Source organism: Geospiza fortis, unplaced genomic scaffold (assembly GCF_000277835.1).
Source record: "Geospiza fortis unplaced genomic scaffold, GeoFor_1.0 scaffold112, whole genome shotgun sequence".
In the NCBI taxonomy this organism is placed as follows: domain Eukaryota; kingdom Metazoa; phylum Chordata; class Aves; order Passeriformes; family Thraupidae; genus Geospiza; species Geospiza fortis.
The window spans coordinates 387561-406252 of NW_005054298.1; the positions used below are offsets into that span (position 1 = coordinate 387561).

General features: G+C 44.1%; 1 protein-coding gene across 1 annotated transcript in view; it reads right to left on the bottom strand.

The window, feature by feature from the left end:
- Positions 1 to 18692, bottom strand: part of KIF5C (kinesin family member 5C) — a 58229-nt gene that overhangs the window by 16243 nt on the left and 23294 nt on the right. The window contains exons 9-16 of the mRNA XM_014312343.2: positions 17138 to 17242; positions 15937 to 16085; positions 12885 to 13033; positions 9627 to 9802; positions 7761 to 7829; positions 4161 to 4367; positions 3195 to 3341; positions 245 to 433 (exon numbers count right to left, since the gene is read on the bottom strand). Of these exons, the coding sequence (XP_014167818.1) occupies positions 245 to 433; positions 3195 to 3341; positions 4161 to 4367; positions 7761 to 7829; positions 9627 to 9802; positions 12885 to 13033; positions 15937 to 16085; positions 17138 to 17242 (1191 nt within the window). The remainder of the gene's footprint in view (positions 1 to 244; positions 434 to 3194; positions 3342 to 4160; positions 4368 to 7760; positions 7830 to 9626; positions 9803 to 12884; positions 13034 to 15936; positions 16086 to 17137; positions 17243 to 18692) is intronic.

Sequence of the window (18692 nt, forward strand, 5' to 3'; positions counted from 1 at the left end):
TATAATTCCATAGAATAGAATAGAATAGAATAGAATAGAATAGAATAGAATAGAATAGAATAGAATAGAATGGAATTTAAAATCATTTCATATAATAAAATAGAATTTCATATAATATCATATCATAATAAACCAACCTTCTGGAAACTCGAAGTCGTATTCTCATCTCTCACCTCATCCCAAAAGCCTCCCACCAGCACAGCTGGCGGGCCCCAAGGCCTGGAGCAGGCAGGAGCAGACCCACCTGGGAGATGAGGAGCTGGCAGGCCGCCAGCTCCCTCTCGCTGGCGTTCATCTTCCTGTTGGAGTCCATCTGGGCGCTCTCCAGCTGCTTGCTCCTGTTCACCAGCGACTTCACCTCCGACTTCATCTTGCTGATGTAGAGCCTGGCCATGGTGAACTCCTCCTCGATCACGCCGTTCACATCTGCCAACTGAGCACACAGGGAGGGCCGGCTGCTCGCACCCAGAGCTGCTCCTGCTCTGGGAACCAGCCTGCAGGCCGGGCCTGGGCTCTGGGATGGCTTTACAGGCCAGGGGTCATTTCAGAAAGAGAGCTTGGAGCAGGGGAGAAGAGCATAAGTTACTTCTGAAAACTTAAAACTCAGATTTGGAGGACAAAAAAAATTAGAATCAGGATCTTTTCACTTAATGAGTGCTTATTACATTAAGGACATAGCTTCCTTCAGAATTTTTGGTTTGATTTGTCTTTTTATCTTGTATATTTTATTTTTATCTATCTTGGATATTTCACATTTGTGTGAAGGGATATCATATCCAGGCATTAGGATGGATTTCAGGTAAAGGCTCTTCCCCCAGAGGGTGCTGGGCTCCCCAGGGAATGGGCACATTCCCAAGGCTGCCAGAGCTCCAGAAGGGTTTGGAGAGCACTCCCAGGGATACCCAGGGTGGGATTTTGGGGTGTCTGTGCAGGACCAGGAGCTGGATCCATGATCCTGTGGCTCCCTTCCAGCTCAGGATATTCCACTGAGGATCTGTGCAGGTTCTCCCTGAGCAGTAACACAGCTCAACTTCATCTGCTTCCCCTTTTTTCCCAGCACTGCCAAAGGGAAGGGAACATGTGCCGCTGCTTCTCCCAAAAATCCTGAAAAATGACATTTCTTCCAAAATTGTCAGTCTGCTCTGAGATTAGACACACTTGGAAAAGATGCTAATTGCCAACAAATTTGAAATTATTCTCTAAAAGCTCCTCAGTCTGGCCTGATTTCCACTGGCAGCTGTCCCCTGAAGTGCTGACATCTCAGTTCCTACAAGAACTCGTACCAAACTGCCTCTGCCTCCATTTGCAAAGATTTCCTGTCCCAGTCCCGGCTCCTGCGGCCACCAGAGGCTGCTGTGACATCTCCAAAGGCTGCAGTCTGCAGCACCACAGGGACGGCAGGGACTGCGTCCTCTGCAGCAGGACAGGCTGCAGCTCCTGCTGCCCAAAGAGAGCCTTGGCAGGACAAAACGTGAACTAAAAGTAACAAAAATGTATTGCAAGGAGTTTTCATACATCTCAAAAATGGACTTAGCCCCTTTCAACCACTGCTATTTTTCATGGGGTTTTAAATAGACAAGGATGGCATTAACACCACCAAGGAGATTTTTCCAGGCCGTGGAAAGTTTCCATCGCTGCCATTTAGCAATGACCATACAAATATTTTCTCTGAAATCAGCATTTTGTTCTTGTACAAATGTGACAAAGTGAGCAGCCACCTCCTCTGCTGCATCCCCAAAGCACACAGAGCCACACAGAGGCAAACCTCAAAGCAGGGCTGACCAAAATGTGCACCAAACTTCAGATCAAAACTTGGCCAGCTCAGAAGCCAATATTTTCATATTCTGTGAATTCTGAGTCGTGCCTGCTAGGGAAGGAGTTGGGCTACGTGTGGATTGGTTTGGGGGGAATTCAGACCCCTTATTAATCAGCTCAGTGACTCCCAGATGGGCTCTGGCCCCAAAAACTGAGCTGGGAATAACTGTGGGAGCTGTGAGCCCAGACACTGAGCCTCCCCTGATGCCTCAGGTTTAGCTTTCTGTTTTTCAGGCTCTGTGCTGCTTTAGTGTGTAAGTCTAGGTTTCACATTATGGGATGGTGAGCTCTGTGCACAGAGCAGGGAGACAAAACAATTCCTGCTCCAGCTGGGCACCAAGGACAAATGACCCAAATCTCAGCCCAGGAGCACAAACCCCGTGGGCTGGAGAGAGAAAAACAAGCAGGGTGGGACTGCCTGGGCTAAAGCTGGAATGGGACAATGAACTGCAAGGTGCAAATGGAGCAGAACTGATCCCAGGGAGAGACCCCGGGAGCGCTCGTGCATTTTGGGGCCATTTTGGTTCATCTTGGGTGCAGCCCTGGCTGGGCTCTGGTGCTGCCCAAGGTGCATCCATGGAGGCCTTTTAATAAATCCCTGCTTTATTCTTTAACTCTGTCCAGTCTCTGTTCTAGGTCAGCCTTCACAAAGAATCAGGAGCAACCTGGGACAGTGGAAGGTGTTCCTGCCCACGGCAGGGGGGGAAAGAGAAGGGCTAATCTTGGGGTATTTACTGAGCTGGCCTCTTACTAAATCCCTGCTTTATTCTTTAGCTCTGTCTAGTCTCTATTCTAGGTCAGCTTTCATAAGCCATCATTCCCAGCCAGACAAAGAGCTCTGCAGTGTCCTCCTGTGTGCTCAGCCAGGATTTACAGAGAGTGTCCTGGGGCAAGGACTGCTGGATCCACACATTCCACACCTGTGATGCTCCCGGGGCTGGAGCCAGGCTGGGAGAGCTGGGAATGTTCCCCTGGAGAAGGGAAGGCTCCAGGCAGAGCTCAGAGCCCCTGGCAGGGCCTGAAGGGCTCCAGGAGAGCTGGAGAGGGACTGGGGACAAGGGATGGAGGGACAGGAGCCAGGGAATGGCTCCCACTGCCAGAGGGCAGGGATGGGTGGGACATTGGGAATTGGGAATTCCTGGCTGGGCTGGGATTCCCAGAGCAGCTGGGGCTGCCCCTGGATCCCTGGCAGTGCCCAAGGCCAGGCTGGAGCAGCCTGGGATAGGGGAAGGTGTCCCTATCCAGGCAGAGATTTGGAACCAGAAAAGCTTTAAGTCCCCTCCAAGGCAAGCCCCAGTGGGACTCCCTGCTTTGCTGGGCTGTTTCCCTGCAGGAGGAGCTGGGGAAAGCTGAAAGCACAGAGCACAAAGCCCACGCACGGTTTTGACGTCGTTGGTGCCGATGATTCCCCCGATCTCCCCCAGGTCCTTCAGCAGCAGGTTCAGGATTTCTGTGGCTCTCTTCTTCTGGTGGTTGCTGAGCTCCTGCAACTGGCCCAGCTCCCTCTGGGTCGCTGTCAGGGCGCTCTGGAAAGGTTCAAAAACAAGAATTACCCTCCCCTCTGCAGGCTGGGCAGTTTTCAGGGGGTATTTTCCTCATGCCTGCTGGCACAATGTAGTGACACATCCAGTTCCACCTTGGCATAATCCACTTTCACAACTCACTTGCCACCAAAGACTACTTTAGATCTATTAAATGTAGCAAATCCGCCAAGATTCTGATTTGCATAATACATCAAAGGAGGTTAATCACAGGGAAATAGGTAGGGAGGGATAGAAAATTCAATTTTTTCCAATGGATTTCGTGGTAATCTGGTTTACTGGGGGAGATAACAAAGCCTTTAATGAAACAGATCTGTTAACAACAGCTCCTTAAGTTGGTGTAATGAATTAAGGGAAAAGGATGCTTTAAGCTACTAAACCAATCTTGATTTTCCTCAGATCCCATTTTTTGCTTAAGATTCAGGACACATCAGAGCTGAAAAAGCCGATTAATTTTTTTTTTCCTGATTCCTTCCTTGAGATCCCCTGGCTCCCTGTAAAATCCCAGCTCCACAGCACAGAGTCCAGAAAACCACAAAACGCTGCCATTTGCACGAGGCAGATTTTCACAGCTCTCTTGGCAAAATACAGCTTTTAAATATCCAAAACACAGGATGGCCACTTCTCACATCCAGTCCCTTGCTGCAAGAGCCACAATCTGCCACCAACTTCCACAGAGCAGCTTCTGAATCCCCTTAATTTCGTCGGTTAATTAAGACAGGGATGAGAGGGTGACACCAGCAGGTTTTTGGGGATGTTCAGCGTGCAAGGAGAGAACCAGGAGGATGAACAAGGTGCTCTTACACTTTTCTGTGCCAGCTCATCTGCCAGCTGCTCGTTGGTCCTGGTTTTGTCCTCCACCTCCTGGGATTTCTGGTCATAATTGACAGCCAGCTCTTCCAGGGCTTGGAGCACCTCCTTCACCTCATCCTTGGCCGCCTCATTCTCAATCTGGAGCCGGGTCAGCTCCTCCTGGATCTTCTCATAATCCCTCCTGGTGGAGGCCAAAAGCTGGGGAGGAACATCACAGCAGCATTGAGCGACCCAAAAACCCCTTCAAAAGGCAATATTGAAAAGGAGAAATACAGGCAAAGAGGGGGGGAAAAGAGTGAGCACAAATCGCGCGTGCAGCAGGGGAGAAATCCTGAAAACAGCAGCAGTTCCAGCACAAAAGCATTTGAAGGAAGCACAAAAAAAAAGCTCTGAACTTCAACGAGAAAAATCTTCATCAAATCCTATTATGACCCAAGGCTGAGGCACAGAAACTGACTCTAAGCAGTATCAGAGCTCCAAAGACATTTTCTGCCCTCAATCCTCAGAGCAAAAAAAAAAAACATCCCACAAAGTAAAATGTTTCACCAGAGGCTCAGGGCTCTGAGCTGAGCTGAGGGAAAAGGGCTCTCTGAGGCAGCCTCAAAGACCTCGTGGCTTCACAGAAATATTTTGATAAGCAAACCTAAGACGATTATTCTCACTCATCATCTGCAGGACGATGCTGAGGACAGATTAGCTGCTCCTGTTTGCTGAGGGAAAATATTAATCTCAGAAGAAAATACTCACTTCACACACACACACTAGAGAGTGTTTCCAAGCTGGAAAACTTCTTAAATTTACTGTTTGCTTGCTGCTGAGGTTTCAGTGATTGTGGGAGGTCACTGTCCCTTGCCCTTGAAGCAATGCTCAGTGAGATGTTAAAGCTTTGAAAATTCAGCTGTGGTGTGCTCAGCACAACCCCAGCCCCACCAGCAGCCCTGCACTGCAGGGGGATGTGAAAATGAATAAAAGTGACACCTAACATTTATTGCTAATACCGCACTTTCAAGAATAACAACAAGCCCAGGGCTTGACATGGCATGAAAACATCAGATAGGGAATTACAACAGATAAAAGCAGTGCAGGAGGTGTGGGAGGGCCTGATGCTCATCCTAACAGCAAAGTTTGGGCAGTCATTCACAGAATTCACTCCTTCCCAAGCAATATGGATTATGGATTGGTATAATATTGCAGACAGTGGAATAAAACCTTCCCTGCTGAAGTGTTTTGGCTGGATTTCTCCTGATCTGCCCACCCAGCACCTGAGTGAGACCCCCAGCAAAAAAAAAACAAAAAAAACCAAACAAAAACATTTCTGTCAAGCAGACCACCCAAAAAGCAGAATGTCCCAGAAGAAATGGCTTTTTTCTTTTGGCTCAGAGTGCTTGTGGAAAATAGGAAAGCAGGCGGGCAGCTCTGGAGGCTGGCACGTGCCCAGGGAGGACTCAGATGTAGGGGAAATTTATCTCCCTGGTAATGCTGCAGCCTCACAAGTGCACTCACGCTATGGAAAAAGCCATTGGATTGCCAGAGCCAGATGGCATGTAAATATTTAAACAACAAAATAGCTTCAAATCGTCTTCCTGCTAAACACAGATGGAGCTATTATTTACATTTACTTCAGAAATTTTCTGCGCGGCTTCAAGAAGTGGTGGGCATCACCTGCAGCATAAACAAGGAGATTCTGGGTGATATGGTGTGGAAAAATGGAGCAAGCTTTTCAAAAGCCACCAAAAAAACCTAATGGAGAGGAGCTGTAAATCAGGGAAAAGGCCCATGGCTGCAGCACTCCATGGATCTGTTCCACCTGGGCATGGAATACCCAGAATCCCCAAAAACACCCACCTGAAGCAGCAGCCAGAGGTGAAAAGGCACCAAAAATCCCCCTAAAATCAGCCTCATCTGCAGCAGGTTTATAATTAACCTGCTGGCTTAATCAAGCACAAATAAGGGCTGGTTAATTAGGGGGAGCAGAGTGAGGCAGCTGCTGCTGGATCAGTGAGCTCATCACATCTCCAGGGGAGAGCAAGGACGGCTGATGTGGGGAAAAGCACCTTGAATAATAAAATATCATCTTTGAATAGTAAAATACCACCTTTGAATAGTAAAATATCACCTTTGAATAATAAAATATCACCTTCTCCTCCCAAGGTAAGCACTGCACAAGAGCTGGGACCAGGCAGACAAAGGCTCTGGACAGCACCAGCTGCAGAGATTTTGGAATTTAGCAAAGCTGGACCAGGAATGTGCACAAAAAAAGGGGAGAAATGGGCACTGAAAAGCTGATTGATCTTCCAGAGGTGGCACTGGAACAGGGAGGGTGAGGAATAATTCAGGAGGGATGCACATCACCCCAAAACCAAGGCACAGCTGTGGGGCAAAATCAGCCCCAAGGGATGTGAAAAAGTTGGGAGAAGTGAGGTGACACAAATAAACTCATAATACACATCAGGAAATAAATTATTAGAATAATATATTATAATGTAATAATATATTATAATATGATAATAAAATAACATATATTATTGTTCTTATACAATAATTATTATATATTCTATATAATTTGTATTTACTATATTTTATAAATATATAATAATGTACTTCAAGTGCATTATTATTATTTATTTTAAAATAATAAGATGATGCTATTTTTTTTTTTTTGTTTGTTTGTTTTGTTTTGTTTTTTTGGGTTTTTTTGTAGCCCCAGCACAGAGCAATCAAATCAAGCTGTGGCAAGAGAATGAGAAGCTTAAGCATAAAATAAAATAAAATAAAATAAAATAAAATAAAATAAAATAAAATATAAAATAAAATAAAGCTGGAGATTCCCCCAGCCAGGACAAGTCCCCAGAGGGGGCAGGTGAGCCCTGAGTGATAAATAGCATACATGTTCATAAATATTTTTTTTTTCTCTAATAACACCTTGGAAACCCTTTCTGAGGGCCTGGATGCACAATAAAAGCAATTCCTGAGAAAGATCACAGCAACAGTTGGGGAATTTGGTGTTATTGCCTCATTTTGCATCCTCAGAACTGCTCACAGAAGGGAATGGCTTGACTGAGTTTAGTGCTCACGTTTCTCCATCCCAAACCCAACAAAAATTCATTTTAGGGACAGAAACGACGCAATCAAATGTCTGAAGTGAGCAATCCAAGATTTTACAGCAAATCTGGGGCAGCACCAATTATCAGGTTTTTCCATCTCACAGATTGCTGTCTCTAATTGCCAAAATAATGGTAATTAGTGATTTAATATCAGGAAATCTCTAACTGCCTGTAGTCCGTCGTGCCTGGGTACCTGAATGGGCACAGACACATCAAAAATCACATTTGGAGTGAAAAATCCTGGCCCCACTCCTACCTTGGACCTCCAGCATCACTTCCCAGCAGGAGGGATTGTTATTTCAAGGACTTTTATCAAGGCTTAATGAGAATATTATGAAATTTCAAGTTTAAGCCTGGCTGACACCTTTTCCACTTGAATTTCAGCCAGTTAATATGAACAGCTGGGGCAGAATCATTAAACAAGGGGCTCAGGAGCAAAATGTAAAGGGATTTTTTTTAGGCTGGTTTATTTATTTTAGTTCCTTACCTCCTCTTGATCCAACATTTGCTGCTTTAATTTTTCAGCCAGCTGGCTCTGCTGGTTGATTTCGTCATCCTGCAATGAAACAGGGGTGGAGATTTTTAATTCCTTTTCACAGCTCTCACTTGATCACTTTTTATTTCCTCTTTCTAGGAAAGAAAGGGGAATAAAACTTTGTGCATGTTTGAGTGGTGTGAGGGGGGATAAAACTAAATATACATAAATAAATATATATCAATATACCAGAAATAAAATAAATAAATATACACAGAGCTCTGCTGTAAAAGCTGTTAACACTGGTATAAATGGTGATATTTTGGGTTGGGGATCCCTTTGTTTGGGATCAAATACCTTCTCACTTCCTACAGTCCTGTCTCAAATTATGCTTCCCATGTTTTCTAGGGAAAAACTCAAACCTGCTGCCAGTTACCTCTGGAATAATTTACTGGGCTTTGCTGCTTTGCACGAGGAAAGTGAAACAATGACTGATTTTTTTTTCCTTTTGCTGATCAATATGGAAAAGCTGGAGAGTGCAATCAGAGAAAAGCTGTCATTTCTTACAGAAAACTGCTCTTTTCAGTGCCACCAGACTGTGCAGGGAGACCAAAATTCAGGTTTAGACACATTTTCTCTGTGTCCACAAACAGCCAAACCTCAATATTAACAGGCAAGGACACACTGGGCTTTTTGCTGCTATTTTCCTGCTAATTACAACTGAATTTTAAAATTGACTATTGATTCAGGATGAGAGCTGCCCCCTTTTTTTTTTTGCTGCTCTCATCCAGGGTGGTGAATGGGTTTTTTCTGGGCCTTTTTTTTCCCCCTCCCCTTTTCATCTTCCCACAAGCCAAAGCTCTTAATGGCTGGAGAAGGGAATTGCTGAGAGCTTTAAGTGCCACCGATGTCCCTCAAGCTGTGCAAAGAAATAAACAAATAAATGAGCCCTCTGGGCTGTGTTGGCAGCTCCAACGACACAAACAAAAGGGGATGGGGGTGTATTTTCCTTCAAATTCTACGATTTTTTCCTCCCCTGGTGACTCCAAGATGACATTACAGTTTGCTGAGGGATTTTACACAAATCACTGAAGAAAAGGACTTAAAACTATCAAAAAACTGGGCTCTGATTTCCTGGAGAATGCTCCCAAACGGTGTCTGCACAGGGAAAGGGGGTGGAGAGCCTACAGGATCTGCTTTTGTGCAGTATTTGGAATTTTCCAGCGTTTTCCAGTTCACAATAGAAACAGCAGCAAAAAATACACAAATAGAGCAAAAAAGAAATAGAGCAAAAATATAAAAGTAGAAGAAATAGAGCAAAAATACAAAAATCTTGGCAAGAATTGTGCATCTCCACCCAGAATCCAACATTCCCCCATGGAATCCAACATTCCCACCTGGGATCCAACATTCCCACCCTGGAATCCAACATTCCTCCATGGAATCCAACATTCCCCCATGGAATCCAACATTCCCATCCAGAATCCAACATTCCCCCAGGAATCCAACCTTCCCCATGGAATCCAACATTCCCCCCTGGGATCCAACACTCCCCCCTGGAATCCAACATTCCCACCCTGGAATCCAACATTCCCCCATGGAATCCAACATTCCCACCTGGGATCCAACATTCCCACCCTGGAATCCAACATTCCTCCATGGAATCCAACATTCCCCCATGGAATCCAACATTTCCATCCAGAATCCAACATTCCCACCTGGAATCCAACATTCCCACCTGGAATCCAACATTCCCCCATGGAATCCAACATTTCCACGTGGAATCCAACATTCCCCCCTGGAATCCAACATTCCCCCACGGAATCCAACATTCCCCCACGGAATCCAACATTCCCACCTGGGATCCAACATTCCCACCTTATCATCCAGCTGCCTGTAGAGGCTGGCGATCTCCTCGTCGTATTTCTGCTTCTCCTCCGTGGAGATGCTGGCGACCACGGGGGTGATGTTATCAATGATTGGGGTGTTATCACAAGGCTCCAGGTTCTTCTGGTCCTTGGCACTGATCTGCTCCTCCTCGGGCACAGCTTCTCCTGCAGGGAACACAGCTCATGGAAATCCTACAATCCCAAACCCAGGGATTCTCCAGGATGGGTGTTCCTGGTCATGGAAGGGCTTTGTGCCCCTTCCAGGGATACAAATGACAAGGAAAAGGTGTGGGGAGGTGGCCGCCCTTGTGAGGGTGATGATCCCATGGGAATGCAAACTCCATGTGATGCCTCAGGGTTTAGATTTTATATTTTTCAGACTCTGAGCTGCTTTAGTGTGCAGCTCTGAGCTTCACATTCAGTGTTGCTGAGCTCTGTGCGCAGAGCAGGGAGACAAAACAATTCCTGCTCCAGCTGGGCACCAAGGACAAATGATCCCAATCTCAGGTTTGCGATCCCAAGAGCACAAACAGCTGTGGAAGAGGTTTTACAGAAATTTCAGTGAGCCACAGAGAAGTTTGACAAGAGGATCCATTTTTAGCCCTGAAAGAATTTTCTACCAAGGTCTTTGACATAGAAACCAAGAAAGAAAGAAGGATCAATAAGAGAAACCTGCAGCTGCCTATTCCAATGAGCACTTTTTTTGTTTCTTGTGACCAATGAGTAAACTTAGGAGTTTTGCAAGAATGTATAAAAAGCATACACGCTGGAATAAAAACAGTTTGAAGCCTTCTGAAAATGGAGTGTGTTGCTTTGTACTGTCTCTGTCTCAATTACAACAAACCCCGTGGGCTGGAGAGAGAAAAACAAGCAGGGTGGGACTGCCTGGGCTAAAGCTGGAATGGGACAATGAAGTGCAAGGTGCAAATGGAGCAGAACTGATCCCAGGGAGAGACCCCGGGAGCGCTCGTGCATTTTGGGGCCATTTTGGTTCATCTTGGGTGCAGCCCTGGCTGGGCTCTGGTGCTGCCCAAGGTGCATCCATGGAGGAGATCCTTGGGATGAATCCCTGCTTTGTTCTGTGACTCTGCCCAGCCTCTGCTCCAGGGCAGCCTCTCAAGGAATCACATGGACTCTGTGAGGTTTTTCCCAACCTTGATGATCCCATAAAATCCAGCAGCAGGTTGAACACTAAAAGCACAGAATTCCTGGCTCTCCTTTCACTCCCTTGATACTCAGGATTAGCTCCATGGATTAACAGAGGTGTAAAAAAGGAGGGAAACCCCCCCCAAATTCCAGCCTAAAATCTGCTGGCATTTAAATATCTCTTCCTCCAGGGTGGACCAGCACAGCCGCGTTTAAAACAACATTCAACTTTTACCTTGCAAATTCCAGCACAAACACCAACTTCCAGAGGTTGCCTGTGCACAGCAGACACATTCCCTACAAAATCCCTGTCCCTAAGGAATATTTCCTTCAGGAGCAGCCCTGGGCTACAATTACAGGCTCAGAGATGAGGGATGGGGTGTGGTGCTCATGGTAGAAATTAAATTCACCTTTACCAGAGGCTGGGGAAGACCCTGGATGCTGCACACATTGCTCAGGGGGTGGGAAGCGTAAAGGATTTTCCCTTTTCCAGGAAAAAACTCCAATATTTTAGCTCCTGAAAGCTTGACCAGCCATTCCTCTTGCCAGTTTATCTCACTGGCAGGGGAACAGGTCAACAGGACCAACAGATCAAAGCCCAGAAAGGCTGAGTGAGGCCCCAGAGCAAAACAAAAAGGGCAAGAAAAAGCACAAGATGATTTTTTTTTCCCCCCCAGCTGAAAGCACGGAAAAAGTGGAATTTGAAATCAAGCAGCATCACCTCTCTCCAGGTACTTGACTCCAAATGTTTTCTGCCCTATTTCTGAAGGCTTGATGGCATTTTCTATTATTAATGAGGGAAATGGGAATTGATTTTTTTGCTGCTGGAGCAGGGAAGGAAAGGTGGGTTTGGTTAGAATGCATGTACACAAAAAATGTTCCTCAGGCTGTGGAGAATCCACCAGGATAAACATTTTGGGATTAAACATTCCCAAAAGCAATGTTTAATTTCTCACTCATTGGATGAAAACCTCCTGCCTGTAAAACACCAAAAAACTGGGCACCTGGAAGCTGAAATGCTCAGCTCACCCATTCCCTGCCACCCTTTTAATTTGTAGAATAAATCCTTAGTCCCTGGAATAAACTGTGCTGGTGGAATATTATCCAAGGTGGGATTGCTGGGACTGTTCCCTTTGTAAAAAGCCTCCATCCTTCCAGAGGATGGGAGTGCACAAGGTCAGACAAGAAATCAATAATCTTTTGAATGCATTGCTGGGTAACAGCAGCACCCAGGGAGGGGAGGAGGATATTTAAATAAAAAGATCCATCCAGGCTTTTGTTAAAAAAAAAAAATAAGCTTTGCATTGTTTTTTTTTTTAAAAATATAAAAAAAAAGAATATTATTTTTTTTTTTTTTTTTTTTTTTTTTTTGTTGGTTTGGAGGTTGGGGATTGATTTTTAAAATGTGAAATAATTCAAACTAAGGCTGGTTTGCTGCCAGAAATTATCTGCCAGTGTTCCAGACTAAATTACATTTTAAAAATTTTGTTTTCAATAAAAATTCTTATATTTGTGTGAATCCATATTCTGCCTCCTGTACCATCCTACAGCTGATGTTACAACCTACCCTGAACAGCAATTCCCCACTTTTCTAATCAGAAAATTGGCTGATCTCAACAAAAATTTTCATTTAGAAGCCACAGGAGCAGACAAATGGTGATTCTTCTAAGCAGATGCCACTCCCTGTCATTGCACTAAAAGACTAATTAATTATTCTAATGTGAAATTCAATTATAAAAAATCCCCAAACCCAAGGTCCAATTACCTTAAAGCACAATGATTCTCATGCCTCAGGAGCAGAGTTATTTTTTTTAAAACCCCAAATATAATGACATTTTTCCTTTTTTGATTACTATCATTAACAATATTAACATTAGTGACGCCTCCTGTGTTCTCTACCCTGAAATCACCAATTTTGGCATTTTCTCCCACAAACGGCTGCTGGTTTCCCTGGTTTTTGCTTATTCACTTTCCATTATTATTATGAACTGTGAGTTATGATGTGAATTTAGATTTCGTGGCCAGACACAATTAATAGAAATTGTGATTTAGGGCAAGATTTCAACACAGACACATCCAGCTCCCAATTTTTGGCACCTACCATTCCTCCACCTGTTCAGCTCCAGCTCCAGGTGCTGGATAACGTTCTTTAAACTCTTGTTTTTGTCCTTCTCCTTCTCATACTTCTTCTTCCACTCCTCGGCTGTCAGCTCCAGGTTCACAGACACCGTGTTCTTGATGGTCTTGGCCCTGCAAACAAACCCCAGGGCAGCTGCTTTGGGGTTTTCATCCCAGTGCAACCGTGGGGATTGGGGATTTTCCCATCATACAGAGGGGAACGAACTGGGAAATGGTGGATTCCCCATCCCTGGAAGTGTCCAGGGTGGGGAAGGGAAGAGGAAAGAGAGGGAAGAGGAGAGGAAAGGAAAAAAGAAAAGGAAGAGGAAAGGAAAAAATAGGAAAGAAAAAGGGAAGGGAAGGGAAGGGAAGGGAAGGGAAGGGAAGGGAAGGGAAGGGAAAAGGGGAAAAGGGGAAAAGGGGAAAAGGGGAAAAGGGGAAAAGGGGAAAAGGGAAAAAGGGGAAAACGGGAAAAAGGAAAAAAGGAAAAAAAAATGAAAAAAGGGAAAAAAGGAAAAGAGGAAAAAAAGGAAAAAAAGGAAAAATGTTCCTGCCTCCCTAGGCAAAAATATCCCAAATTTCAAGCCTCCTAATAACCACCACCACTTCATTATTCTGAAAGTGCTCAGCTCCAACCCAACCCAAGCAACTGTGCCAGGAAATGCAAAGCAAGCAGAAAACAATGCCCAGCACCTACTCCAGCAAATCCACACTGAAAAGGGAAACCAAACCAATCACTGTGAATTAAGAAAGCCTCAGATCTTTGCCCTTCACTGCTCAGACACTGAGTCCCTTCAAATGCCTCCAGTGCTGTTGAATAAAGCAGATAAGGAAAAGGATAACAGATAAACCCTCAGCAGTTTATAAAGCTCCAGTGATTTGCACCCTGTGGCAAGCAGGACTTTTATTATCTTAAAAGTATTTTTTAAACAATCTTGGGCTTTTAAAATAATTTCCTAATGGTCAGTGTTTACACTTTGTCTCTGCTAAAAGCACAGCTCAGGTTTCCACTCATTTAACTGTACCAGGGATAAAAAATTCCCGCCACACCAGGAAGATTCTCCTGATGATGGATGAAGCCCTTACTGACAACTACAATTAAAAATGAGATAAAAACACGAGGAAAGATGGAGCAGAAAAAGAGAAAGCTGATTCACTACTATCAAAGGAGCACTTGTACAGTTTGATTGGTACAAGAGCTCCTCTGAAGATGGATTTCACTCCTGACATTTATTTTAATGGTGACATAACTCTTTTCTTTTCCCAGGAAAAATCAGCAGTCAGCCATGAGTCATGGACCTTCCCTTTAATGCCACTGAGCTCCTCAGCGGTGTCACATCAGAAAAATGAGACACAACAACCCAAGAGCCTGGAAAAGAACCCCCATTCCCACCATTCCCACCCAAAATCCTGCCGGAGAAAGTTGTGCATGGATAATCCATGGGCTGCTCTGCACAGAGCACCAGTCCTCCCAGGGAAATACAAATTATTTCCTTCCTGACAATTCAGAATTCCTGGAAATTCAGTTGCTGTCCGTGAGGATTGCCTCACAAATATTTCCCTGTTTTCCCAGTTCTTGCACTGCCATCCTGGTCCTCAGTAAGGATCACCCCCAAAATGCTCCTCCTCCCAGGAAACTGATGAATATTTAGCCAGGATGTGCAGAGCCACTCAGAAAACTGCCTTGCCCCAAAAAAGGGCAAATTTTACTCATTACGGAAAGAGGAATGAAGCCAGGGGGAATGTAAACTGAAACTGAACTTGGAAACTGGAGTTCAGAGTTGTTCATGCTCTTGATTTCATTCCTGCATCTCAGGATGCTTGGTTTTGCTCAACACATGATTGGATCAGTACAAGTTTGGATCTTCAATAGCTAAAAACCACGTTCAGCTCACAATGGGGGGAAAACACCTACAAAGGACCTCTTTAACCTGATTTTGCTCATGGCCACTGCCTCTTTTTGCAGTCCAGAAGCTCCACATGGTGGAAAACAACCCAATTTTAAACAAAGACAAAGCTATTGTATCCTCAAACTGTTCAACTCTCTTTAAACACTCCTAACTTGCCAGTATTTCTCCTTTCTGCTACTACACAAATCAAACAAAACAAGTAATTTTCCAAAGGATCCCAGTTCTCCTCAATTACCACAAAAGCAGTAATTACATAATGAGCCCGACCTATTTCTGCAAACCTTCCCAATGCATTTCATATCACTCTTGTCAATAAACACACAAAGAAGAGAAATTTCCTTTCTGGATCCTTCCATAATTTTTGTTCCTGAATTGTCCAGATCCTCCAAACATCAGGTCCATGAGTCACCATGGCAAGCTCTCAAAGGTGTCAATATCACAGAGCCCACACTCTTTAATTTTCTTGATTTTTAGAGATATTTTTACATAACAATGATCCCTGAGATGGAATTGAAGAAGACAACTCTTAAAAGCATCAACAGCACTGTTAGACAAAGCAAAACTGAAATTTTCCACAGAAAATTGCCCAGTGCCTTTATCTTTCTTAGCAGGCCAAAAATGAGATGTGGTGGAAAAAAAACCCATTTTCACAGCCAGACAAATGTATTGTGTTCTACAACTGCTAAATTTTATTTTGCACAGTCCTAACTTGCTGATATTTTTCCTTTCTGCTACTACACAAATAAAAATGTGGATTTTCTGAAGTCTCCAATAAAGCAAAACTGAATTTTTTCCACAGGAAGCTGCCCAGTGATTTTCTTTCCCATAAAATTTCAAGGAATTAAGATAACATCTTAATTTTTCTGCAGGAAAAACAACCAGGAAGGAATGCAAGAGTTTCTTACAGACATTCTTCCATGGATTGCCCAATCCTTCCCCACTTTTCAACCCTCAAGCAGAGCAGCTGCTCCAACATTAACCTCGATTTTCCTGGAGGATTTTCCTGGAATCACTGGGAATAAAGAGCCAGCTCTCTGAAGCTCTCCAGATTTTTTTTTTACCAATAAAAAAGCTCTGGATTCCAAGGGAGGAGGGATGCATCCAGGCTGATCCCATGGGACTCACCTCTGGCCAAACATCAGGGTGGACTTGGTCTCGGCCTCGTTGAAGACGGACGGGGAGCAGCAGATGACGATGGTGGTCCTGCAGTTCCCCCCCAGGGAATCCTGCAGGATCCTGGTCATTTTGCTGTCTCGGTAGGGAACGTGGGTTTTCTAATCCAAACACAAGCAAAAGACAAGAACAATTGTTTTAACCAGAGAGGAGGTGCTGCAGACTGCAAGGCAAGATGTATTCTATTTGCCATCTGTATGGCAGTTGTCTTCTGTCAAGTGGGCACTTTCCTTATCTCCTCCACAATCACTCCTCCCTCTGGGGGACATCTGCTGATAACAGCCATTGAATGTCACTGCATGGCTGATAAGAACTGCAGCATCCCATTGGGAGATGTGAGCCCAGAGGGAGGAGCCAAGCATTGCTACCTGGATAGAATCTGGAGATTCTGGAACACCAGCCAAGCATTCCTACCCAGATATAATCTGGAGATTCTGGAACACCAGCACGGTTTCTCCACTGGATTTCCCAGAGGAACAGCAGCTGCCTCTTCCACTGGATCTCCAGAGGCAGAGACTGCACCCTTCTCCAGGATCCCTGCTCCAGCAGAACCACCCCTGACACTGCAGGAGGGCTGAGCCACAATTCCAATGGCACTGCTGCCAGCACCCTGACCCACAGGGTGTCAGGTTGGGTTCTGACTCTGGCAGTGTTGGTTTAGTTTACTGCATTGTTTATTTTATCCTTTTTCTTTCTTCCCTGTTAAAGAACTGTTATTTCCTGCTCCCATATTTTTTTGCCTGAGAGCCCCTTAATTTCAAATTTATAGCAATTCGGAGTGGGGGGGTTCATTTTCTCCATTTCAGGGGAGGCTCCTGCCTTCCTTAGCAGGCACCTGTCTTTCCAAACCAAGACAGGAGGTGAGTCCACGCTGGCAGGAGTCACAATTTGTTGTGATTGTGCCCAGATTTGGGAGCTGCTCCAATGCCATCGCTGAGAATTAATTCCTCATCTCGGGCAGAACAGCCAAAGTGCCGCTGGTTTGTGACAATATTTTGTTTGTTAATATTTTATTAGCAGCCAGCATTTTCTCCTTTCAGAGCTGAAATGTTAGCTCCTTTTACTCCTTTCCTTTTTTTCTCTGTGGATGGCAAAGAAGCAGGTAAATAAATAAAATAAAAACCCCTCCTCACCCCCAGCCAGGATCACTTACGGTTCCCTCTGCCAAGGCCGAGATCACATTGCCCAGAGCAGACAAAGACTTATTGATATTTTTAGCTTCATCCAGAACTGCCCCCTCTGCTCCAGTTTTGCTGACCTGCAAAGAGAGCAGGAAAGGGTCAGGTTCTGCTCCAGCACAAAGCTCCAGCCCTGCAAAGCTGCGCCTAAAGATGCTCCTGGAGGAGCAAAACCCGGCCTAGCTCAGCGTGGGCCGGGAGAATTTTACATCAGCTTTTTACATCCCATTTTTATATCAACTTTTACAACTTTTTTGGTAGTGCAAGCCTGGAATAATTCCACTTTTCTCCCACTCCAAGAGCAAGCTGTAATTTTATTTTAATCCAGGGAGAATTTTATTCAGGGAGAAGTCTGTGCTCACCTGAGGATGTTTGGGAACCACGCCCAAGGCCAAGCTGTCCATACAGACAGGGAGCACCACCCCAGTGGCCCCAAAATGAGCATCTTGCCTTTTTATGGACCAAAAAATATCAAAAATCATAGATTTTGTTCATGGCCACTGCCTTATTTAGCAGGCCGAAAATGAGATGTGGTGGAAAACAACCCAATTTTCACAGCAAGACAAACGTATTGTGTTCTACACTGCTAAATTTTATTTTACACAGTCCTAACTTGCTGGTATTTTTCCTTTCTGCTACCACACAAATAAAACAAAATTTTGACTTCCTAATGTATCCAAATACAGGATAAATCCATATATTTTTCTCTATATTAAAATTATCTCTACTTTCACCTAAAATGCCCCATGACATGAAGGAAAAGCAGTTGTGTCTTTTAAGAAGACAACCTAGCCAAGAAATCCATACTTCAGGTTTTCTGCACCAAAACAAACCACAAAAGTTGATTTTTTCAGAGGAGAGGAGCGCCTGCCCAGGCCCCCATTTTGTAAACATCATAAGGAGCTTTAATTTACCAAATCTATGCAATCATAGACATTAGCATGATTAATTACTCTGACGAATCACATCTGCATTGTATCCATGGGTTATCAATTAACGTGTCCCAATGAGCAACCCAATAAAATCTGATTTTAATCCCAATCCCAATAAAACTGATTTTAAACACTCCAGAAGACACTAGAATGAAAACTGGGAAACATTTTTGCATTGCAGCACTGTTCTAAAGTATTCCTCTTCTGGTAAACAGATAAAACTCATTTTCTGGGGTTTATTTTTTTACATTGGAGAGCAGAAGTAGCCACCACAATCAAGATTCAGGGAGCTTTGAGTAGACTTGAAAACTGCATTAATTGCTGGTAGATCATTCATTTAATACGTGGGATAATTACAAAAAAAACCCTGGAAACAGGACATGACAATATAAGCAAGGTAAAATATGTCTAATTTGATAAATTATAGTTAAATTTTATAAATATATTTAAATATAAATATTTTATATATTGCTGGTAGATCATTCATTTAATACGTGGGATAATTACAAAAAAAACCCTGGAAACAGGACATGACAATATAAGCAAGGTAAAATATGTCTAATTTGATAAATTATAGTTAAATTTTATAAATATATTT